Genomic DNA, 25,841 nt, shown 5'->3' with positions numbered 1-25,841 from the left:
CGTGTTAGCCAGGATGGTTTCGATCTCCTGACCTCGTGATCCGCCCGTCTCGGCCTCCCAAAGTGCTGGGATTACAGGCTTGAGCCACCACGCCCGGCCAATTTTTTGTATTTTTAGTAGAAACGGGGTTTCACCATGTTGGCCAGGTTGGTCTCGAACTCCTGACCTTGTGATCTGCCCGCCTTGGCGTCCCAAAGTGCTGGGATTATAGGCATGAGCCACTGTGCCTGGCCTAAGTGAAATATTAATTAATTAGTTATTTTTTGAGACAGTTTCACTCTGTCGCCCAGGCTGGAGTGCAGTGGTGTGATCTCAGCTCACTGCAAGCTCCGCCTCCCAGGTTCACCCCATTCTCCTGCCTCAGTCTCCCAAGTAACTGGGACTATAGGCACCTGCCACCATGCCCGGCTAATTTTTTTGTGTGTGTGTTTTTAGTAGAGACGGGGTTTCACCGTGTTAGCCAGGATGGCCTCGATCTCCTGACCTCGTGATCCACCTGCCTCGGCCTCCCAAAGTGGTGGGATTACAGGCGTGAGCCACCACACCCAGCTGTGAAATTTTAATTTTAAAACTGTAAGGCCAGGCTTGGTGACTCATGCCTGTAATCCCAGCACTTTAAGAGGCCAAAGTATGAGGATCTCGAGCCCCGGAGTCTGAGACCAGCCTGGGCAACACAGTGAGAGATCTTATCTCTAGGGGAAAAAAAGAGAAAAAGTGAACAATTCCCAGTGATTCTACCTTCTTTTATTCCCTAAACATAAACACATACCCATCCACTGACTCACACATATACACCCTACCTCAAGCTATTACCAATCCTGCTTTTTTTCTTCAGGAGGCTGAATTTTACAACAAATGCCTATTAGCACTTATTCTGTGAATTAGTCTTTCTCTGCACCCCCCCCCCCTTCCTTCTTTCCAACAGGGTCTCTCCGTCACTCAGGCTGGAGTGCAGTGGCACGATCATTGCTCACTGCAACCTCAAAATTCTGGACTCAAGTGATTCTCCTATCTCAGCCTCCAGAATAGTTGGGACTACAGGTGCATGCCATCATGCCCAGCCAATGTTTTTATTTTTTATAGAGATGGGAATCTCACTGTGTTCCCCAGCCCGATCTTACTCCTGGCCTCAAGCGATCCTTCCGCCTTGACTGTCGTCTTTTTCAAATGTGTGGCTGGTCTCTGTTATTGATCTAATATAGTCGTGCACCACAAAATGACATTGTGGTCAGTGTTGGACCACATATATGATAGTGGTCTCATAAGATTATAATATAGTATTTTTATCATACTTTTCTGTGGTTTCTTTTCTATGTTTAGATACATGAATACTTACTGTGTTACGGTTGCCACCAGCATTCAGTATAGTAACATGCTGTGCAGGTTTGTAACCTAGGAGCATGAGGCTGCACCATGTAGCCTCGGTATGTAGTAGGCTATGTATACCATCTAGGTTTGTGTAAGTACAACTCTGTGAAGTTTGTACAATGATGAAATTGCCTAAGGATGCATCTCTGAGAGCATATGCCCGTTAAGTGACTCATGACTGTAGTTCATTGTGTAACTGGAAATGATGCATGTTAGATAAGGGAAAAGAAGTGTAAAAAGTGTTAATTTAAAAATGTTTTCAGGCATTGTTGGAGTGCTGATATTTGAAGTGAAAGTACTTTTTCCTTATCCTAGTATCCTGGAAGGAAAACATCACCATGGCTACAGAAATTGGTTCTCCTCCTCGTTTTTTCCATATGCCAAGGTTCCAGCACCAGGCACCTCGACAGTTGTTTTATAAGCGACCTGATTTTGCACAACAGCAAGCAATGCAACAGCTTACTTTTGATGGAAAACGAATGAGAAAAGCTGTAAACCGAAAAACCATAGACTACAATCCATCTGTAATTAAGTATTTAGAGGTAAGCCTAATTAATTTGCTTCAGATGACCAAACTTTGGTTATTTATTTGTTTTATTTTATTTTTTTGAGATGGAGTTTCTTTCTTGTTGTTCAGGCCAGAGTGCAATGGTGCGGTTTTGTCTCACTGCAACCTCTGTCTCCCAGGTTCAAGTGATTCTTCTGCCTCAGCTTCCCAAGTAGCTGGGATTCTAGGCTCCTGCCACCATGCCTGGCTAATTTTTGTAGTTTTAGTAGAAACAATTTCAACTATGTTGGCTGGGCTGGTCTTGAACTCCTAACCTCAGGTGATCCACCCACCTCAGCCTCCCAAAGTGCTGGGATTACAGGTGTGAGCCACTGCGCCTGGCCTGGTTATTTAAAAGAAGATGATTTTCTAGATGTAGTGTAGTAAGTTATGTATACCTGTGTTAGTTGAATTAGTGGGACAAGGTGGAATTTCAAATTGGCTCATTTAGGAAGAACCTCAAACCACCAGCACTTTCTAAAATTCTGTGTCTGTATCATCTTCTAAAAAATTATTAAAGTTAGACCCCATTTTAGAAACAGGATTTGCTCTAAAAGTTCACAGATTAGAAGGGAGTACTTTAATCGCTAGGCGAATCTTAAAACAGTTGTTAAATCTGCAGTGTATATGAAATAATAAAAGACCACCAACATAGGAATATTTTTGTTAGACAATGGCTTGGAGAACATGGATTCTCCCACTTCCAAGCCCTGGTGGTAGGTGGTACTTAGAGTCAGGGAAAGGGCTTTACGTTCTTGAGGACTGAATGTCTACTGCAGTCCTACAAGGTGAAAGCAACTCATAGTAAAGTCAAGGCAGGGTCTACCTACAGTTTCCCGTTAGAGTTATTTATTTACTTGGCTTAAGGTAGGAATTAGCCTCATTACTAATATTACCCTATTAGGTTCATTGGGCTTAGGTCTGGCTTCCTATGAAAATTTGTCTGTTTTTCATTACTTTAGACCTGTGGTTAAAGACCTATTTGCATATTGGGCCTAATTAGTATGTTGCAGGCATACTGGAGAAAGAGATTCAGAGATAAAGACAGATTTTGATTTTTCTGGGAATTTCAATTGGGAAAGTAGGCTAGGAGAGAATTTGAGAGGAATTAAGAAGACCAAGGGCAAGATATGAGGAATTGTTTTGTGCTTAGGGCTTTGAAGGAATTGGGGATGTCTGTTTACCCTCTGCTGTTTCCTTTTCTTAAGGTAGCATCAGGGAGACTGTGTTGGAGCTGACAGTGTCTTGGATGAGTGGGTAGGGGCTAATATGATAAAGTGAGGAGGGAAGTTCTTTTTGTTTTTGTTTTTTTGAGATGGAATCTCGCTCTGTTGCCCAGGCTGGAGTGCAGTGGCACCGTCTCAGCTCACTGCAGCCTCCGCCTCCCTGGTTCAAGTAATTTCTGGCTTGTATTTTTAGTAGAGACAGGATTTCACCATGTTGGCCAGGCTGGTCTTGAACTCCTGACCTCAAGTGATCTGCCTGCCTCGGCCTCCCAAAGTGCTAGGATTTACAGGTGTGAGGCACCGTGAGGAGGGAAGTTCTAAGCAGTGTTAGTAGCATCAGAAGGGAAAGCTCTCTAAGGCACCCACTGTTTTAGAAAATAGTATTTTTAAATTCTGTTTATCCATTTTTAATATAGCTTATGTTTTGTTGATTTCAAATTGAGTATAATTAGACTATATAGTCATTAATTGATCTATTTATTTGTTTAACAGAACAGAATATGGCAAAGAGACCAGAGAGATATGCGGGCAATTCAGCCTGATGCAGGTTATTACAATGACGTAAGTATATGATGTGTCATACTAGCTTGATAGACACTTCCTTGCTTGAATATTTTAGCTTTAACTACGTGACTTCAAGTCCAAAATGGTCTTTTCTTTTTACATTTTTATAATTAAAATATTCCCAAAGGGATAATGTAACACATCTGTGTAAACTGTGCATTATGTTTTTGTCTCAATTTAGATTTTCCTTTTAATCTAATGATGGGTGAATTTTTGATTTGGGGCTTAAAGCAATGTCCAAAAAGAAGCTTTGTAATCTAAAGTCTTGTAATTGGAAAATTAATTTAAATTTCTTAAAACTTAAATTTGAACTTAATAAGCTTTCTGTGAACATGTTTAATTGTGTTGACTTTAAGTACTAACTGGGTTAGTACTTGTACCAACTTGTACTGGGTTAGTACTGGTACTTGATTTTCTTGTTTGTTTAGTAATAATGGGTATTTAACTTTCCTGTATCTCACTTTTCTTCACTTAATTAGTAAGCTAATTGTAATAATTCTTTATTATAGTTTTTATGGGAAAGTTTTATATGGTCCCAGATTTGTCTTTAAATGTTGAAATAATTACCTTGCCGTGTTTCTGGTTTCTGCCTTGTATGTAATCAGGAGCTCTAAAAACCCAATTTTCTTTTTTTTTAGCTGGTCCCACCTATAGGAATGTTGAATAATCCTATGAATGCAGTAACAACAAAATTTGTTCGGACATCAACAAATAAAGTAAAGTGTCCGGTATTTGTTGTTAGGGTAAGTAATCTGTTGGATATTTTGGGGGAAAATAAATCCAGAGTTATATAGCAAATGTATTTGACAGGGCAAAGAAAATTAAACATTATTTTAAAAGTATATCTGGGCTTATAATTGGTTTATTGCTAGTAATTTTAATTTGGAATATCCAGTTGTTTATCTACTTTATCACCATTGAGTGAGATACCACTTTTGGATTGTTTTTCTTCATGTGGCAATTTCTGTAGAATTCTCTCAATAGATGGATACATGTTGTAGCAGGTGTCAGAGTTGCCTTTGAATAGGGATGCTTTTGTTATTATTTAGAACAGCAGCATCCCAAGGTAAATGAAGAATACTTAGGCGTTACTAGGCAGGAAAACATCTGAGAGCCGAAGAACTATGGCGTACCGTAATTTTTAGCTCTATGAAGGTACCTACTAGGCACTTAATACATTTAAATTTTAAATGTATTTTTAAAATTTTAAAAATACAATTTTTAGTTGTAACCCTGATTTTCATAGATGATAATGTAATCATTTTCTTCTTTGTGTTTCGATTATTCCATTTCCTAGCTAATGCACTTGTTGGTTAACAGTATCCAGAGGTGTAGAATGGTTAACAATCTTAAGTTGAGCAAATAACAGTTGGAAAAAAGTGAGACCAAGAAAAGATGATTGTGGCAGATGAGGAAAATAAGCAGATCTTCTGATATCAGAGGAGTATGATAGACAACAGGGAGAACCAAAAGGTCCTCGGAGAGAGATGTCAGTCTGAACTCCATAGAAATAGCTGCATTTAGTCTTATGCCTAGTATTTGTCTAAGAGGCCTTAGGCAGTAGACACATCCCTCACGCCTGTAATCCCAGCACTTCGAGAGGCTGAGGTAGGTGAATCACCTGAGGTCGGGAGTTTGAGACCAGCCTGACCAATATGATGAAACCCTGTCTTTACTAAAAATACAAAAATTAGCCAGGCGTGGTGGCACGCGCCTGTATTCCCAGCTGAGAGACGAGGCTGAGACAGGGGAATCACCTGAACCCGGGAGGTGGAGGTTGCAGTGAGCCTAAATTGCGCCTCCACTGCACTCCAGCCTGGGGGACAAGAGTGAAACTCCATTTCAAAAAAAAAAGAAAAAGAAAAAAAGAAACATTGTTATGTGAGTAGAAGCAACCAGTGTATAGTATAATTTTTTTTTTAATCAGGGAATTTGGTCAAAGGGATGTGATGTGCAGCTAATTTTAATATCCTCTTAGCATAACATGGAAAACCTTTTTGAAAAGAATAAAATCCGAGCACGCCATATTTTATAAGGTGGGTAAATGTTCTCATTTGGGGATTACGCTATAAGGTTTTAGGAAGAATTTGCACATGCAGAGGCACAGTCAAAATCAAAAGATGTTAAGGTATAAAGACTGTGGGCTGTGTGTCTACAGTTTGGTTGTCTGTAGTATTGACTGGGTTAGGATCCATACCAGATAACGGAAACTAGAAAGGGATGAGGCTTTTAATCTGATAATCAAAACTGTGACTTACAGGTAAGCAATAAAAAGCCAAATTGTCACATATATTTGTGTAATTTAAGAAATAACCTTCATTTTATATATCCTATCTTACTGTTTCTATAAGCACATATGTATTTGTATTTTTCAACTTTGTCAGTTTTTGGAAAATAGGATTGTTATATTGACATTTTGTATATTTACATCATTGAAGGAAAATGAGTGTGTGATCCATCATAGAAACTTGAAAATAAAAAGTAAAAACAAAAAATTTGAAATGTTTCGAATTAGCCATCATGTATGCTACAGATTTCCTTTAGTATGCAAATTGTGACATTAAAATACTGATGTAAAAATATTTAGCCGGGCGCGGTGGCTCACGCCTGTAATCCCAGCACTTTGGGAGGCCGAGGCGGGCGGATCACAAGGTCAGGAGATCGAGACCACGGTGAAACCCCGTTTCTACTAAAAATACAAAAAATTAGCCGGGCGTGGTGGCGGGCGCCTGTAGTGCCAGCTACTCAGGAGGCTGAGGCAGGAGAATGGCGTGAACCTGGGAGGCGGAGCTTGCAGTGAGCCGAGATTGCGCCACTGCACTCCAGCCTGGGCGACAGAGCGAGACTCTGTCTCAAAAAAAAAAAAAATAAAATAAAATATTTAAAGGGCTTTAAGTGCAAAAAGTAATAAAGGGCTTTAAGTTTAATTTAAAAGGAGAAAAGGTGCACTTAAAAGTACAAAAAAAATTATTGGCATTGTCATTCCCTGCAAATATGTACATCTATTGTGTATCAATAAAAAATTTAAAATGTTGGTGTAGTGTTAATTAGTCATGGCACTGTTATGGTTTTTTTTGAGAGTAGATCAGCCTAAGAGTTATCACTGCTTGGTACTTTGAATGGAGGAGAGCTTACAATTTTTTTTTTTTAAATATGTTTAGGTGCAGGAAGAGTTTGATAGCCTCAGTGTCCTTAAATTGGTACTTCTTATTATCTTGTTATTTTAATTAAACACTGGTAACTTTTCTTTCTGAATTTGTCCTCTCCTACTTGTAAGCGCCAAATCCTTTATCCAGTCTTTGAGTTGTTCTGGTGACCTTATTTTTGTTAGTCTATCATATAGCCTAGGGAAATGAGGTCTTTGCATATTCTGTATTGAAATGGTCTTTAGCATGCATAGGTGCATGTAATTTAGTGAGTAGGTGCGTGTACTCGTAATATACTTAGTATCTTTCATTCAGCTACTAAGCCAAGGGACTAGAGCCTTCCTTGCACTGTGTTAAGTTGTTTTCTGACGAAGTACTTCTGATAAAGCTGAGCTACATTTAAGCAAAAGTCAGTTTCATTTATTTATGTCAGTTATTGCATGTTTTATAAATACCTTTAAAATGTTTTTCAAAATTAGTGAAGTTGGAGGATGTGTGCCCTTGTATAACCTGTCTTTTTTTCTCCCTTAGTGGACTCCAGAAGGAAGACGCTTGGTCACTGGAGCTTCTAGTGGGGAGTTTACCTTGTGGAATGGACTCACTTTCAATTTTGAAACAATATTACAGGTAATAGTAATCACCAGATGGTGGTATCATCGTATGGTACTGTAAAGAACTTGAGATATAGTCACTTCATTGGCATTGTTAAACTTAGAATTGGACAAATTGTTGCCTCGAGTCAGTATATGCTCTTGTAAGCCTTTAGTCATATATTCTTTGAAGCAACACCTTACTAATTAATGTTTTCTGTTTTCACAGGCTCACGACAGCCCAGTGAGGGCCATGACGTGGTCACATAATGACATGTGGATGTTGACAGCAGACCACGGAGGATATGTGAAATATTGGCAGTCGAACATGAACAACGTCAAGATGTTCCAGGCACATAAGGAGGCGATTAGAGAGGCCAGGTTTATACACAATATACCATTTTCTGTAGTCCCTATTGTCATGGTTAAATTATTCTCTAAGTGTATTCTGGGTGCAGAGATGCATGGGCTCTGTCAGATTCTGGGAAACTTTCTGCACCCTATAAACACAATATTTTTCTTTGTTTTCACACATTCACCATTTTGCTGGCACCTTTCTGAAGTAGTGTTGTCCCGGTATCAGCCTTTGCAATATGTTAGAGATGTACTGTCTGCCGCATTTTGCACTGGTTTTCTCTTTTCATTTATGATTAATAATGTGTATACGTTATTCCTTTTTATTATCTACTGTGTAAGACAAGAATATTTCATTCCAAATAAAGAATTCAGTCTTTAATTATGCAACTGAATAAAATCTAAAGCCTGCAGAAAACAACTTCAGAATTCACACAAAGTGGAAAAAGGCTTAAGTGAAGACCTGGTTGGCTTGGTTATGCCACGACTTCCAAAGGAAAGTATAGGACTAAAACCCTCACAGATAACTGGATGTGGCAAACATTAATGGAGTAATGAATGGGTTCTTCAAGCTTTGCAGCTGTAAGCAGATCATTGTCAAGAAGACTCTAGGACTTTTCTTCTGATTCACTGTTGATAACATCACTTATGCAAATGTATACAATAAGTGGAGTTTAAAATATTTTCAGTGAGTTGTATATTTTTACACATCAGTGAGGTATGTATAGTAAAACTGGGGGAAAAAGTTCCAAATACAAGCCTGAAGAATTGCTGCAGCCTCAGAATAAAGCTAAGCAGCATTCTTTAAGGTTGTGCCACCCATGTGTGGGGGAGGTTGACATCTTTATAGAAACATCATCCACTGTAGTCATTTGCTTATCCTTTCAGAATCTTAACAAATTGTTGGATGAACATGCTTCTGCTTTGTAGATTTTGCCTTAGTGTCTTGCCCATACATTGAGTTTACACAGCTAGTCCTTTCTTAGTTATAGGATTCCAAAGTTCAAGGGAGTTTTTAGAGTTATTTGAGAAACTTGAATGATCTTTCACTACTGGGAAAAACTGAATCCTTCTTGCAGCAGATTCTTTGGCTTGAAACACAAGTCTGAATGTCCTTATTTTAAAGTTTTACTGAAAAGGTGCAACATTCATGGAATAACTTGCCAGGAAGATGTGAAAATTTTCTACAGACCTTTGGAATGGATGAGAAACATCGTATGTAGGGATGTTTAGCAATCATTCTTTTAATAGACAGCCCACATTGTTTCAGCTTATCATTTCATGAAGTGTCTGAGGCAGAAGCTGATGATAATTTTGGGAGCAGTATTCGTGTGCAATTTAAAAGACTATGGGAATACTGCAAAAATAGAATCCATTTAGTTTCACCACTTAAGGCAGCTTCATGTGATTTCCTGGTATGATGGAAAATAGAGAAGGAACATGGATAGCATTAGCACTAATAATACACACTTGAAGTTCTCAGAATACTGATGATTGAAAACTCAAACAACTGCTCTGTTGAAGACTTCTTTTGATGAGATGCCTGTGTTAGCTGACGACATTCACTTTAAGGGCTTCTTCACTGGATTCTTCCCTCTCCTGTTTATAATGCAGCACAGTGTTTTTATTTTTCCCTGTCTGAGAAACACAGATTATCTGTTAAATGCTGACTTCTTTCCCCTGCTGTGTGTCTTCATGTAACAGTTTCTCACCCACGGATAATAAATTTGCTACATGCTCTGATGACGGCACTGTTAGAATCTGGGACTTTCTTCGTTGCCATGAGGAAAGAATTCTCCGAGGTACGTGTACTAACGGTACTGATTGGAATATTTAAATAGGGAAGACATTTGTGGCTAAATCAGCACACCACCACAATACTGGCTTACATCTCCATTCAATTTTCTTACATATACACACCGTCTCAGGCTCTTCAAAAAAACCAACACTTTCTCTGATTCACAGTCATTTTGTAGGTTTTTACTACCAGTGTTACCTTTGAATTTTTTAGCTATAAATTAAATACAAGAATGCTCCCCCCTTACTTGCTTGTCTGTATGCATCTTTTAGGGCTGTATTCCTTTTCCTTTTCCTTTCTTGTAGCCAGGGTACTTGTTCCCAACATATTGACACTGTGGTTTGATTTAGATAGCTGTCATTCCCCTGGCAGTCCTTCTACAACATGAATTAACCGACAAGATAGAGGTATCAAAGCTACACTTCTTAGTGTTACGATTTCTGAAAGCGGTTGGTTTTTCAGTACACCACGTTTGTACTACATGGCCCGCGTGTTACTAAGTTCGGGTGGCATTGCTTGTTTACTTTTGTTGATTTTATAATTAATAAACCTCTATGAATTACTTCATTCTTTAACCAAAGTCCATATTCTCACTTCGATTATTTTAGATTATGCATTAGAATATTGGACTCTATAAAGTGGGACTGTTGAAATATTAACAGTACATCTGTGTGAGTTACGTGAATTCAGTGGTGGTAGAGCTAAGGAATTCGTTGGGTATATGCAATACAAACATCACAACAAAGACACTTCTGACTGGATCCTGTTAGTTTATTAAGTAGGAAGGTAGTTTTCTCAAGTGCTTAGTATGAACCTGTTGAATTACTGTTTAACAAACAGTACCTTCTACTCCATACCCTTGGTTCCAGGATGCCACAAAAATACTGTCTTTCTCTGATACATAAATACAGGGTGGGAGGATGGGTGCTACAGGTGTTGGGTGTCAAATTATTATTCAGAGCTTTTCCCTTATGTTCAAGAGTCAGCAGAGATAGTTGCCTCGGTTGAATCATTAAGTTTCTCACAGTTTTTCAGAGCTTTAGCTGTAGCATATGATATTGATGCTTTGTCGACAGGAAAGACTCTTGAGATACTTTAATCTGTATTTCAGCCCATATTTCGAGTCAGTGTCTTCCATCACATTTGCTTAAACACTCTTGACTTTGCACATTTTGTTAGGGTTTATCCACAGTACTGTATGACGTAGCCTTTTTTATACACAGTACTGTATGGCGTAGGGAACCTGTCACATTGAGGGAGTTTACTCACTATAAAGGTCATAATATTGTATAACTTCAGAATGAGACAGAGACTTTGAGATGATCATGTCTGAGTTATTTTATGGATGAACTCCATGATCCCAAGGGTGTAAGTGACATGTTCAAAGCAAAATAGGTTCAGAGCCAGGACTAGAATCTTATCATTTGACTCCCAGCCTAATGCCACACTCATGTTGAATCTTTCCTCTCTATTAGTCTTAGCTGTTAAGCAGAAACAATTTAAACATTTTCTAAGTTTTTAAAATCCTGGAAACTTAGAGAAAATGAAATGATTTTATTTATTAAAAGTAACTCTAGGGTAGCCGGGCGCAGTGGCTCACGCCTGTAATCCCAGCACTTTGGGAGACCGAGGCGGGCGGATCACGAGGTCAGGAGATTGAGACCATCCTGGCTAACACTGTGAAACCCCATCTCTACTAAAAATACAAAAAAATTCGCTGGGTGTCGTAAGGGGTGCCTCTAGTCCCAGCTACTCGGGAGGCTGAGGCAGGAGAATGGCATGAACCCAGGAGGCGGAGCTTGCAGTGAGCGGAGCTTGTGCCACTGCACTCTAGCCTGGGCAACCGAGCGAGACTCCATCTCAAAAAAAAAAAGGTAATTCTACAGTATTAAAACAACTAATTTTACAGTGGACTCTACTAACTGAAGTCTGATCTAAAACCACTTTGCAGCTTGGATTTTAAAAAAGAAGGAAATCTATGTGATAACGTTTTTCAGTCCCATGATCCAGTGAAGCATTATTCAATTTTGGTGTTGAAAGTGTTTCATTAAGAACTTTCCTCTGAAATTTAGAGTGTGCAAGGGATATTAACTAGGAGTTAAATATTTTCAGGTAAGTCCAGGTAAATTTAGATGAAGTTAAGTAGATGCTGAATCATAAATGAGGGTTGAGATTTTTGTTTGAGGGCTCTTTATTTTAGATTTTTACTATGGAAATTTCAAACATGCACAAAGGTATAATGAGCCTTCATGTACTTTTACATTTACATTCTAGCTTTTTAATACCTTTTGATTCTTTTTAAAAAATATGCTACTTGCTTTACAGTAACAATAGTTTTAGTACCCCAAGACACTTCAGTATATGAGGCAGATATGAATATATTGAATTGATTATACCACCCAACCAGTAATTCTGATAGCAAGTCTGGTGTAGGAGAAGAGTTATTAGATTCCAGTTGTCCGTTTTCTGTCATTTCTCACTTTTCCAAATTTTATGCATCTGAGAGCTTCCCATTCTCCCGCTAGTGAGTTGTGGGGTCAAAGCGATGGTGGATTGGCAGTTGTTTCAAGGGATGATGAGAAGCTCTTTAAATAAAATGTGAAGTGAACTTACGTAGCTCTACTCAGAGAAAGTTGGATCACAAAGTCAAACAAATAGGGACAGGATATCCTAACCTCTGAAATATAGTTGCCCCTTATTAAGGATGATGTTCATGTAATGCACGTAGACTCTATGGCATCAGGTAGATAAGCATACTCCTTTGCATTGTTAGTGTTGTGTATCAAGCCATTACTTTTGGACTTAAGTATTCAGAAAATCCAAGAATAATTCTATTTAAGGGGAGTTTGTGATCATATAGTCAAACTCCATCAAATACTTTTCTACAGCATTCCTAAAAACTAGTCTACTGGCAAACATTCTCAGTGATGTAGTATTCCCTACTTCACATGAATTCCTTTTTTAATTTTAGACGGCTCTAATTTTCAGGGAGTTCTTTCTTTATATCAGAAATCTGCTTCCTTACAATTTGTCTTGCCTACGGGAATACCAAAAATTAATTCTGCGCTTAATTCACATGGCAAGCCGTTAAGTATTGAAAGACAGCTGTAGGGTCTTCGTGACTGAGTTTTTCAGCTTTGAGCATACAGTGTGCCTGTGCATAACAGAAGTCATAATACTATACTTTTTAATTTTTAATTTTTTTAAAAAAATAGAGACAGGCTCTCCCTGTGTTGCCCAAGCTGGTCTCAAACTCCTGAGCTCAAGGGATCCTCCTGCCTCGGCCTCCCAAAGTGCTAGGATTATAGTGTGAGCCACCACACTGGACTTGTACTTTTGAATGCAGAATTTATAGTTGCTTTTTATTTTTATTTTCTTACTATTTTAAAAATATGTTTGAGACCAAGTCTTGCTCTGTTGCCCAGGCTGGAGTGCAGTGGTGTGATCTTGGCTCACTGCTACCTCTGCCTCTTGGGTTCAAGTGATTCTCCTGCCTCAGCCTCCTGAGTAGCTGGGATTATAGGCACGTGTCACCATGCCCGGCTAAGTTTTGTATTTTTAGTAGAGACAGGGTTTCACCATGTTGGCCAGGCTGGTCTTGAGCTCCTGACCTCACATGTTTCGTGCGCACAGCCTCCCGAAGTGCTGGTATTATAGGCGTGAGCCACCGTACCTGGCCTGTAGTTGCTTTTTATAATAGTATTTCTGAAATTGTTCTTATGCTTAGAAAAGGACGAAGTTACAGAAGAGAAAAGTAATCAGGATTTTCTAAGGTGTAAAATAAGCATAAATCTGTTGACGGCGGATTTGTTATACAAAAGTCCTTGTTGGTTGGTACGTAAGTTGAAAAAACAGACATTGATGAAATAGAATATACTGCAGCATTGAGAAGCACAATGTATATGTCCACCATTACAAAGGATGTCTAAGTCACCATAGTTCCATTTCTCCTTTTTTTTAGTATTATGGCAATTTATAGACTGGGATTAAAATAACATTTTAAAGTTGTTATTAAAATCTAAAAAAAAAAATTTCCTCCAGCTTCCCAAGCTTATGGTAAAGTAACATTGTACACACCAGAAATATGTGAGACTAAATGAGCCTATAGGTTATGTTTACACATTTGACTCTGACTGAAATAGTACCGTTAAAATCTATTTAATAAACAATGAGTATCTTATATGCAAGTTACCTAGGAGACTGGTTTATAAGGTATAACCCCTATCCTTGTGTTTAATAGGGAGGGTGAGATATTTTCACAATTGTTAAAGACATTTGATAATATGGGAGGAGAGCCGTGTGAGTGCTAGAAGTGTAGTTTTATGGACATATGAAAGCAGATCACTTAACCACTGGCAGGTTGAAAATATGAAATCGGTAAGAGTATGGAAATACATTTTACTGAGAGGCATTATATTCTTTTATTTTTAATTTTCTCCCACAGCCTCACTTTTCCCCACTATACTCGTAAAGAGAATCGGTTAACAAGTTTCAGCGTGCTTTAATTTTGTTTTACCCTCTGGGTTTTAACAATAACAGCTGACACATTATACTTACTGTGTACCAGGCATATTGTAAGTACTTTATTTGATCTTCCTAGTAGCCCTATGAGAGCAGTACTGATTGTTTCCCATTTTACACATGAGTAAACCAAGGCACCAAAAAGTTAAATAAACCTGTCAAAGGTCATATAGTTCATAAGAGTTGAGGCTAGGATTTGAAGCCTGTTTGGCTCCAGTATTCATGCTCTTAACTACTATGTTAAACTGCCTCTTTTATGTTTTAAAAGTAATGTCAGCAACAGTACCTTTCTAAGCTGTAATTGACAGAATTGTGAAGTAAAGATTTGTACAGGGGAGAAGGGTGTGGGTAGAGGAAACTAGGTACTCAAGTTCATTTTAACATTCTTTAAAACTGTAGAGGTTATAGTGAATGTATGATATATTTAACAAAAATATTAAACCACAGCTATTGATTCACACTACACATGGGTTATAAGGTGTATTAAATAGAACATGGACATAAGCAGTTATATTGAGACTTAATGCAGGAGTTTTTAGTTTTCAAATATAATACTAATGGAATGGAAATTAACACGTACTCACCACACAGGTTAAGAAAAATAATATTTTTACTAATACTTTTGATAAGTCTCTGTGTGCCCCTTCATGATTGCATTTGTGGTTTATACTAAATGAGATGACCCCTGTCTACACAAAGATCTTTTTGTTTGGCAGTGTGTTTTTGAACTGTGTGAAGACACATTTACGAAGTTGGAGTGTTCCAAAAAATGGGTGCTTTTTATTGGAAATAACTTTATTACTAAAGTAAAATTGGTAAACCATGTAGTTTATGACCATGAACCTAATTTATTTCTACAAGGTTTTACAGAACACTCCCCAGAATTCTGTTTTCTCCCAAGACAAAAAACCCTTTAAAGTAGCCCATAGCAGAATAATTCCTTACGTTGACTTAACATGCTTTTAGTGTTAAAAGCACTTCAGGCATATCTCATTTAACCATCCAGCCAACCACTTGGACCCATTTTACATACAGCTGCCTGTATTCTGTATCCAGTTTCTTACTTTGAGGAATGGTTTCTTTAAGGCTCTTTGCTATCCTGAAAAGACTAGACCATGGTAGGTTGTCTTATTATGCAAATAATTGAGAGATAAAGACTTCATATTTAACATCTAAAGCACATTATTTAAAAAAGTTTGTGTAGTAGGGTCCTGAAATACTCATTTTACATGATGCATTCATATTTTTACAGGAACGGTTTAAAATTTTTATGATAGGCTTTGTTCTTTTAATCGCTATGCTTATTTAAAATATTGTACATAATATGACCAAAACTTATTGAATATAGATTTGTACCTTGCTTGGGGTACAGAGTTGCATCCTGCTGCTATCATATTTAGTGTCTTAATTAAGAGTCAAGAGCCACTCCCAGGCACTCGTTTGTATATGAAGATTGGATTTTTTTTTTTGGAGACAGGGTCTTAGTCTTTCACCCAGGCTGGAGTGCAGTGGCGCAACACTGGCTCACTGCAACCTCCGCCTTCCAGGTTCAAGTAATTCTCCCACCTCGGCTTCCCCGGTAGCGGGGACTACAGGCGTGCACCACCACACCTGGCTAATTTTTTCATTTTTTGGTAGAGATGGGCTTTCACCATGTTGGACAGGCTGGTCTCTTGATCTCAGGTGATCCGCCGGCCTCAGCCTCCCAAAGTGCTGGGATTACAGGCATAAGCCACCATGTCTGGCAAGAGATTCAGGTTTTTTAACAGTGACAAATCCCTATGATTAATAATTTAGGCAGTCAGTTTTCAGAGAGAGCCTTTATGTCTTTACATTTATTAAAGATATAAATTTTATTCTGTAGTTGTCTATTCTATAGTGGTATGCTTCAGTTCGTTTTGAGTGAGGTTTAAATTTTTGTTCTGATGAATTAGTTACCCTGTTCTTTTTATAAATCTCAGCTTATCAGGTCTTTGATAGTTTTGAAAGTTAAAATTCTGAGCTTTGGGAAGGCTGATACAATTAGATAAATGTGTAATATGTCTTGGCTTTTTCATTTTTGGTGAGTAGATTCTTTAACAAAGTATATGATTAAAATATTGTATAACAAAGTAAGTTTTGTCAATGAGGGAAGTATCAGAACAAATACTGGGTTTTTTTTTTTTTTTAATAGTAATTTTTTTCCCCTTTAATTACTTTTTTTTTTTTTTTTTTGAGTTGGAGTCTTGCTCTGTCGCCCAGGCTGGAGTGCAGTGGTGTGATCTCAGCTCATTGCCACCTCTGCCTCCCGGGTTCAAGCAATTCTAGTGTCTCAGCCTCCTGAGTAGCTGGGACTACAGGCATGCACCACCGTACCCAGCTAATTTTTGTGTTTTTAGTGGAGATAGGGTTTCACCATGTCGGCCAGGCTGGTCTCGAACTCCTGACCTCCAGTGATCCGCTCGTCTCGGCCTCCCCAAGTATTGGGATTACAGGTGTAAGCCGCTGTGCCTGGCCACTTTTTATGATGTACCAGAAAACTGTATCTCAGCAATTTCTGAGAAGCACCTATAGTGCTATGATCTCTTCAGTTGTAAAGAGACCACAGTGAGGATTTCTGTTTAAAGGAAGAAATGGTAGTTTCTGGGTCAGTTAATTCTTTTTTACAGGTTGTTTCATAAAGTAACCCTAATTTCTCCAAATGCACATTAAAAGCCTCACAGCCAATCAGCCAAGGCCTCTGTTTTTTGCCTTTGAATGTATTTTGATGTTTAATAGAGCTCTCTTTGAGAAAACAGAGTTAATATTGAGGATAGCCTCCTTAGTCTGGCCATCTCCCTATGCCTGTTGAAGACTGTGACAGTCTTCTCAGTGTCCATGTTTGTTTTGTTACAAATGGAAATTATAAGTATTTTACCATATTGAAATGTTAGAAAATATTGAAGGAAGTCAGCATGAATACAGAAACAAGGAGTAAAAGGGTGGTTCTAGGAACTCCTTGTCAGGGAGCTCAATGTTTTATCTCCAGCAGACATTTTTAATGTTATTAAACAAGAGTAGTTTGTGATGCCATGAGTCATCAAATGTTAGATTAGTAGTTCTTAATCCCATCAGGCCCGATGACTGCTTTTTTGAATAAATAATTTGTACACTTCTGAAGTGAACTTCATTGATGACTGCCACGCATAACTTTCTAAAAAAGGCACCACCACAGGTATGCACACATGCATGCATGCGCAGACTTGGAGAAAGAAAGCCTTACTGCTTCCATTGAGAAATAGTGGTCTGGAATAAATCATGCTAACATAATCCTATTTTTTAGTAGGATTGCTGGAGGGGTCAAGGACATTGTAGCCAGACCAATGTAGGGAATCTTTGAGCTAATTTGTGGATCATGGTAGAGGAATGTGGCTTTTTAGCTGCATGAGTGAAAGATCATTGCCAAAGTAAGTTTTCCCTGGATGTTTGTTACCTGTGAGACAGGTATGCAGAGAGTGCTGCAAGACTCTTTACTTGGCCCCTGTCCTCTTTAACATTTTATGTTAATGTAGATGCAAGTATGCAGAGAGTGCTGTAAGATTTTTTTTTTTTTTTTTTTGAGATGGAGTCTTGCTCTGTCGCCCAGGCTGGAGTGCAGTGGCCGGATCTCAGCTCACTGCAAGCTCCGCCTCCCAGGTTTATGCCATTCTCCTGCCTCAGCCTCCCGAGTAGCTGGACTACAGGCGCCCACCACCTCGCCTGGCTAGTTTTTTGTATTTTTTAGTAGAGATGGGGTTTCCCCGTGTTAGCCAGGATGGTCTCAATCTCCTGACCTCATGATCCGCCCGTCTCGGCCTCTCAAAGTGCTGGGATTACAGGCTTGAGCCACCGCGCCTGGCCTGTAAGATTCTTTACTTGGCCCCTGTCCTATTTAACATTCTATATTAATGTAGATGGTCTTGCTTTGTAATTTACAGCGGATTCAAAACTACAAGTAGAAGTTCACTAGATTTCAGGATTTGAGAAGATATTGTGATGTTAAACTTAATAGAAACTTAAACTGTAAAATTTAAATAAAGATAAATAGGAAGTTCTGTACTTTGCTTACCAACCTCAATTCCAGGGTTTGTTAGATTGGTTAATTAGAATTCATAAAAACAATCCTGTGTTTTAGATGATTGGTGTGAACTCTTGAGGTGTCATGTTTTTCCCCACTTAGTAGAATACTTAATAGATGTTCAGAGTGGTGGAGCTTCATTTTTGAGGGGAGTTTACTAGAAGGGAGAGTGGTCTGGAAATCATGAAGAAAGAATAAAGGGAAGATTAGTATTTTGCTTGGTTAAAAGAGACTTGCGATTATAGTTACTTTCAGATACTTAATGTATTTTGGAAGTAGGATTTGATTTATTTTATATAGGCCTAAAATATAGGGGATGAGGAGGATATAGGACATCATATTTGGATTTCATTATGGAAATTATTTTCCTGTGGAAAGGTAAGAGAATGTGACCAGGCACAATAGCTGTAATCCCAGCTCTTTGGGAGGCTGAGGTGGGAAGGTTGCTTGAAGCCAGGAGTTTGAGACCAGCTTGGGCAACAAAGTGAGACCCGCCTGGGCAACAAAGTGAGACCCTGTTTCTACAAAAAAATGAAAAACATGGTGGCATGCACGTGTAGTCCCAGCTACTCAGAAGGTAGAGGCAGGAGGATTGCTCGAGTCTGGGAGTTCGCGGCTGCAGTGAGCCGAGATTGTGCCACTGCACTCCATCCTGGACGACAGAGGGAGACCCTGTGTTTTTCCCCCATGAAAGAAAAGAGAACAACGGACTGTTGTGTGAGCTATTGGGCTTCCCTTTCATGAAATTTTGCCACATTTAGCTTGCACCTACCTATCAGGGAAGTTATAGAAAGCATTTCCTTTTCAGATGGATGGTCAGATTTGATAATATTAACGTTAGTTTTATGTTTCAGGGCAGACCTAAAGTCTGAAAGTCAAGCGTTGCAAAGAGTTAAGTGACTAGGTTGTATCACAAAGGGAAATGTTGCCAACCTCTGTTGAGACATTGGATAATGTTATTAACACTGTTGTTTGAAGTAGTGAATGGAGTCTCAAAATTCACCTAATCTTTGAAAAAGTTTTTGAAATATTTATACTTCTTAGTTGTATATATACAGTAAATGCACAAATCTTAAATGTACAGTATAATGGGTTTTTCATATTTATATACTTGCCTAACTACCTCTAGATAAGATACAGAGTAATTTTAGGAGTCAAAGATTTCTTCATGCCCCTTTCCCACCTTAGCTTTTTACTAGGTAGGTTAGGCTTTGAAAGATATTTTCATTAAGTTATTTTTCTTTGTCTTTTCTTTATTTTTTGTGATTTTTGTGGTTTTTATCTCACCTTCCACTGTGTAGAGTTGTCTTAATTACCTTTCATTGATTTGCATCTATATTCTTTTTTAAAAAATATATGCAGTCCTGAATCTAGATGCCTCCATATTCTTTTAAAAATACTGTTTTATTACTTTTTCTGATCAGCTTCATCTGCTAGTCTCCTGCTACTGAAACCAACTCATTGGAGGTATATAAAGAGACACTATTGCACATGCATATGAAATCACAAGCTCTAGAAACTGAATGTTAGTCACAGTTTCAGCTCTTAGCAGCCAGCTTCAGCTCTTAGCAGCCATGTGACACTGGGGCAAGTTATAATACTTTGTGTCCTCATCTATAAAGTGAGGTATTGACCTCGTTGATATGTCATTTCCAAAGTGAATTTCAGAGCCTGCTTCCAAATCTCTGGACTATTTTAGGATAAAAGTGGTTATTTCAGAACTTATTTGAATATTTTTCAACCATTGTTATGACAGTAGTATAGGCTTTTATATTTATAAGCAGTCTGTAAATACGACTATTTGTTTAAACAAGCTGTCATGATTTTTTAGTGTTTTTAGATGTAAAAAATTCTACAGATATGAACTTAGAATTGGCCTTTTTGAAGTCCTGTAAAAGGGCTGTGCGTGGTGGCTCATGCCTGTAATCCCAGCACTTTGGGAGGCCAAGACAGGTGGATCACTTGAGATCAGGCGTTTGAGACCAGCCTGGCCAACATGGTGAAACCCTGTCTCTACTCAGAATACAAAAATCAGCTGGGCATGGTGGCATGTGCCTGTAATCCCAGCTTCTCGGGAGGCTGAGGCAAGAGAATTGCTTGAACCCAGGAGGCAGAGGAGGTTGCAATGAACCGACAGTGTGCCATCGCACTCCAGCCTGGGCAACAAGAGCAAAACTCCATCTCAAAAATAAGTGAATAAATAAATAGTCTTATAAAAGGATTTAAAGATTTTATCTTAGTTGTTAGATGCATCAGATAATTAATGATGACATGCTGTGGCCAGTGTGCTGTCATTGGTTCTTTTGCTGATAAAAATTTAGTAGCATGGCCTCTTCCCTTTAGCACCATGTCCAACATTTTCCTAGTTATCTTATTTCTTCCGAAATGTTTTGTGGATTGATGAGGTACCACATCAAGCAGGAATACTGTTTTACATCGACAGTGAGTAGTCTCCACAGCTCATCAGCAGCAGGCTGTGGTCATTGGTGCCCAGACTGTTTCATCAGGACAGCATTTAGTTTTTTTGGGGGTAAGAACAGTTTTCCTGCTGACCAACCTGAAGCATAAGAATTAATCCCTAACTCCATTTAGTGATAAGGAAGTTGGATGAACAAGTGATAGCTCTGGTAAAATGTTATTTCATTTTCTTGTCTTGGATGAGTAATGTGTCAGCAGTAAGGTGGGAGTCTTGGGGAAAATGTACTATACATATATTTTTGTTGCAGTAGACAAGGTTCAAATATAGAAATCTAATGTCTTGTTTGGCCTCTCCTTGTTACCCTCTGCATCCACCCCATCAAACTTGTCAGTTTGACCAAACAGACTCGCTGACTTTGGGGACTTACTCTGCCCTCAGAGTCTTCAGTGTAGTTTGTTGCGGGGTAGGAGCCGAATCCTTACCTGTGACATAGCAGATATGGGCCTGATTCAGTGACTCTTAAGATCAGAGAGGTGACATCTGTAGTAAAAAGCATTTTAAGTGTGGTGATTTCTGAACTAAGATGCTGCTCCTTTCTTGAGGTCGTATAGTATAGCACTCAGTTTTAATGTTCTTTCTGTGGAACCTGGATATTAAATACCTCAACAATTTGGTGGTGGTAATATTAAAAAATTTTTTTTGCAATGGTTAAATCAGATCATTTCGTTTCCTGAAATCTATGCAAATTGTTCCATTTATATCTTTTTTAAGTGTACTAATCTGATTTTAAAATTCATTATTATTTTTCAGAGACAGGGTTTTGCTCTGTTGCCCAGGTTGGAGTACATTGGCATGATCGTAGCTCACTATAACCTCAAACTCCTGGCCTTAAGCCATCCTCCTGCCCAACCTATTTTTTTTCTTTCTTTTTTTTTTTTAGAGTGTCTTCACTCTAAATATTATTATTATTATTATTATTATTATTATTATTTTGAGATGAGGTCTTGCTCTGTCAACTCAGGCTGGAGTGCAGTGGCATGATCTTGGCTTTCTGCAGCCTCCACCTGCCAGGCTCAAGTGATCCTCCCACCTCAGCCTCCCGAGAAGCTGGGGCTACAGGTGCGTGCCACCATGTGTGGCTAACTTTTGTATTTTTAGTAGAGACAGGGTTTCACCATGTTGCCTAGGCTGGGCTTGAACTCCTGGGCTCAAGTGATCCGCCTGCCTCTGCCTCCCAAAGTACTGAGATTGTAGGCATGAGCCACCGTGCCTTGCCATCAGTCTGATTTTTTAGAACATTGTTAGTTTTACAGTTTTTATGTTTTAGTGTGCCATGCAAATGTAAGTTCCCAAGGGTCTTCTGAGTGGAAATAAAATGTTTTAAAACAAAAATTTGTAAGAGTATTCACTAGACATTTTGTTTAATTTTTAAAATTCTAGCAGGTAAATCATTAAATCAATTACTGTAAATTACCTTCAGTTTTTGAATTAGCTGTTTTACTTATTTTTACATTTTAACCTCCGAAAGAAATAAAATTCGCTGTTTTAAAATAGTTTTTCCCATATTTTTTATATATTTATATATATATAATTTTTTTTTTTTTTTTTTTTTTTTTTTTAAGACGGAGTTTCACTCTTGTTGCCCAAGCTGGAGTGCAGTGACACAATCTCGGCTCACTGCAACTTCCGCCTCTCGGGTTCAAACAATTCTCGTGCGTCAGCCTCTCAGATAGCTGGGATTACAGGCACATGCTACTATGCCTGGCTAATTTTTGTGTTTTTAGTAGAGATGGGGTTTCACCATGTTGCCCAGGCTGGTCTTGAACTCCTGACCTCAAGTCATTCATCTGCCTCGTTCTCCCAAAGTGCTGGGATTGCAGGCGTGAGCTGCTGTGCCCGGCCTTCCCTTATATTTTTGACTTAAAACAAGTTTATTCTTGGCTGGGTGCGGTGACTCATGCCAGTAATCCCAGCACTTCGGGAGGCCCAAGGCAGGCAGATCACTTGAGCCCAGGAGTTTGAGACCAGCCTTGACAACATGGCGAAACCTCATTTGTACAAAACAAATACAAAAAGTTAACCGGGTGTGGTGGTGTGTGCCTGTGGTCCCTGCTACCAGGGAGGCTGAGGTAGGAGGATCTCTTGAACCTGGGATATCCGAGGCTGCAGTGAGCCAAGATTTCACCACCGCACTCAAGCCTGGGTGACAGAATGAGACCCTGTCCCTCTCTCCCCTGAAACACCAGTTCTACAATGAGAAATAGGCTGATACATTTTTGACTTAAGAAGAAGCAGATATAAGCAGATATTAGGAGTTACAGCCTGTGAGAGAATGGCGTGAACCTGGGAGGTGGAGCTTGCAGTGAGCTGAGATTGGGCCACTGCACTCCAGCCTGGGCTGCAGAGTGAGACTCCGTCTCAAAAAAAAAAAAAAAGAAAAAGAAAAAAAAAAAAAAGCCTGTGAAATGAAAGGTATTTGAAAGACTCAGTATGATGGAGAGTTTCAGTTCTTGCTGAAGAGAAACACTGAGGACTGTGATAATTGTAAAGGTTAAAGTTTGACAGAGTTACTGAGGGCTTGTCTTGAAAGAGAAAGTAGTCAACACCATGGTGTTTTTTTTTTTTATTTTATTTTAGAGGTGGAGTCCTGCTCTGTTGGCCAGGCTGGAGGGCAGAGGCACGATCTCAGCTCACTGCATTCTCTGCCTCCCTGGCTCAAGCGATTCTCCTGCCTCAGCCTCCCAAATAGCTGGGATTACAGGTGTGTGCTACCATGCCTGGCTAATTTTTTGTATTTTTAGTAGAGATGGGGTTTCATCATGTTGGCCACGCTGGTCTCAAACCCCTGACCTCGGGTGATCCACCTGCTTCGGCCTCCCAAAGTGCTGGGATTACAGGCATGAGCCACCATGATGGCCTTATGGTGTTTCTTCATCATCATTTTATTTTGTTTTTATTGAGACCGTTTTACTCGGTCACCCAGGTTGGAGTGCAGTGGCACGATCACGACTCACTGGAGCCTCAACTGCCTGGGCTTATGCAGTCCACCTGAGCTTTCTGAGTAGCTGGGACTGCAGGTACATGCCACTATGCCTGTCTAACTTTATTTTAGTTTTAATAGAGACAAGATGTCACTTTGTTGCCTAAGCTGGTCTCAAACTCCTGGGCTCAAGAGATTTTCCCATCTTGGCCTCCCAAAGTTCTGGGATTACAGGCGTGAGCCACCAACCCCGGCCACATTTTTGGTTTTGTACCTGTAGATACGATTAATACTTAGAGAAATTATATGAAAATATTGCTTTATTTTCTTCTCACGGCTAACATACTATCCAGATAATTCCAGTAGTCAAGGTGAGCACTTTTCTTTTTTTTAAGTTTCAGCTACCTAGGAGCCCCTGTTAGGGGGTTCACTTGAGCCCAGGAGATCGAGACAGCAATGAGCCATGTACCACTGCACCCAGGCCTGGGTGACACAATGAGACCCTGTCTCAGGAAAAAAGATATTACTCACTTTCATGTTTTCCTTATAGCTTCAGCTTTGTTGTTGATGAGCATTTCACTGCATCCTTTGTTTTAAAGTACCTCTAAACCTTGACATATCCCAGATACTTGGACGTACTGCTGCCAATTGAAATGACCCTTGATTAACTCCTGCTTATTCTCCTGATCAACTTGGCTATAAAAGCTTCTCCTCTGCTTTATCAGTTTTTAATGCTTTTTACTTTACCTGAGCCATTTAAAACAGTTTACCATGGTCTTGACATTAAAAGCAAAACTGAAGAAATCTTATACCAGCATCATCCAAAGCTCCCTCCTTGTGAATTGCAGTTTTAGAGTCATTTTCTAAGCCTAGAACATCTATTTTCATTTCACTGTTAGTATTCACAAGTGTGAATACCCTTCAGCTAAAGACCACTAGGAATACACCTGTAACAGAGCAAGTTGGATTTATTACTTATTGCAGCAAAGAACACAGACCACAGGGAACCATGGGGTGTCCTAGTAACAGGGTGTTATAATGTATTATAGGATTTGGGCTTTGGATAATTTTGGGGAAAGGTCTAAGGACGTGAGGGCTTGCTCTAGATAGGGTGCTGTCGGAAAACAGGCAATTCTATGATTGGGCATCAACAGATCTTATAGAGGGGGTCAACTAGATTGAGGATAAAGCCATAATTGATGAAGAAATAGCTGTCACTCATTTGGCAAGAAAGATAATTTTGTTCTTGTGGGTTGTACAGTGACCTCGTTTTTTCTCACTTTGCCATGGTCTTGGAGTGACTACTTTTGATACTGATGTTCAGTGAGATTGTCCAACAGGAGAATGGAATGTTTAAGCTATAAATGTCATAACGGTTTGTAGTAACACCAAGGCTTAGCTTGAACGTTAGATTAGTTCTGAGAGGTCAGAGGCTGCTGCTTTTTACTTTCTCAGAAATACTCAAATCCAGACAGAGTGGAGGTCAGGATTTAGTAGCAGTGACATGCTCGGCAGGCACAGGTTGGAACAAGCTGAAATGATACCAGCCGTACATTCTTATGAAATGGAGCAACTGGGGAGAATTTGGTGGCATGTTAACCAGCATTAGACAAGCAGGATACATTATAGGCAAAAGCAGCCTCTTCGGATAGTACCACTGGTTTTGCCACTGGTGTATAGAATTTTCCCATAGAAATAAAGAACGTTATCATGTATCATCATTGAAATCTTCATAGCTGCTTTTATGCTAACATCGAGTGCTCATGAGAACCTCAAAATCTTTAAATAAAGATTTTAGATTGTAAAAGTTTTTACTTGTTTTTTTCAGTAGAGCAGCGGTAGCCTTAAAATATTGTTGATTTGGACCTAACTGAGGATAAAATGTTTTCAGAATAAGATTTTTTCTCCTAAAGACTATTTCACACGTAAATATCTGTTCATTTTAGATTTTAAACACTGTGTGTTAAACTATTGTTTATATTTTATTAAGTACAGTACATAATTTCATATGGAAAAAACATTAGCATATTCCAGAGTTAGCACAGATTTCAGGATTGGTAGATAAATACCATTTGCGCTTGTGTCTAAATTGTGTAGATGTCAGAATTAATTTTCATATAATTTAGACACATAGATTTGTGGTGTATTCTCTTGGTTAAAGTGCCTTGATAATAAGGCTTTGTATTTTGAAACTAAATCTGTTTGGGCAGAAACCCACTTTGGTGATCTCCACAAAATTCACTGGTTTTAGTC

The 25,841-nt window shown here is 39.0% G+C and overlaps 1 protein-coding gene across 3 annotated transcripts in view; it reads left to right on the top strand.

The window, feature by feature from the left end:
• Positions 1–25,841, top strand: part of WDR33 (WD repeat domain 33) — a 127,071-nt gene that overhangs the window by 43,578 nt on the left and 57,652 nt on the right. For 2 of the 3 annotated variants that reach the window (XM_011980493.1, XM_011980494.1), the window contains exons 2-7: positions 1,684–1,910; positions 3,634–3,702; positions 4,344–4,448; positions 7,383–7,478; positions 7,671–7,822; positions 9,500–9,597. In XM_011980493.1, coding sequence (XP_011835883.1) covers positions 1,707–1,910; positions 3,634–3,702; positions 4,344–4,448; positions 7,383–7,478; positions 7,671–7,822; positions 9,500–9,597 — 724 coding nt within the window. In that variant the 5' untranslated portion in view covers positions 1,684–1,706. Of the gene's footprint in view, positions 1–1,683; positions 1,911–3,633; positions 3,703–4,343; positions 4,449–7,382; positions 7,479–7,670; positions 7,823–9,499; positions 9,602–25,841 lie in introns of all 3 variants that reach the window. The other variant, XM_011980495.1, reaches the window with a different exon arrangement.

Source organism: Mandrillus leucophaeus, unplaced genomic scaffold, assembly GCF_000951045.1.
Source record: "Mandrillus leucophaeus isolate KB7577 unplaced genomic scaffold, Mleu.le_1.0 Scaffold213, whole genome shotgun sequence".
In the NCBI taxonomy this organism is placed as follows: domain Eukaryota; kingdom Metazoa; phylum Chordata; class Mammalia; order Primates; family Cercopithecidae; genus Mandrillus; species Mandrillus leucophaeus.
Note: the sequence above shows the minus strand (reverse complement) of the source record. Positions and strands in the feature narration are given on the sequence as shown.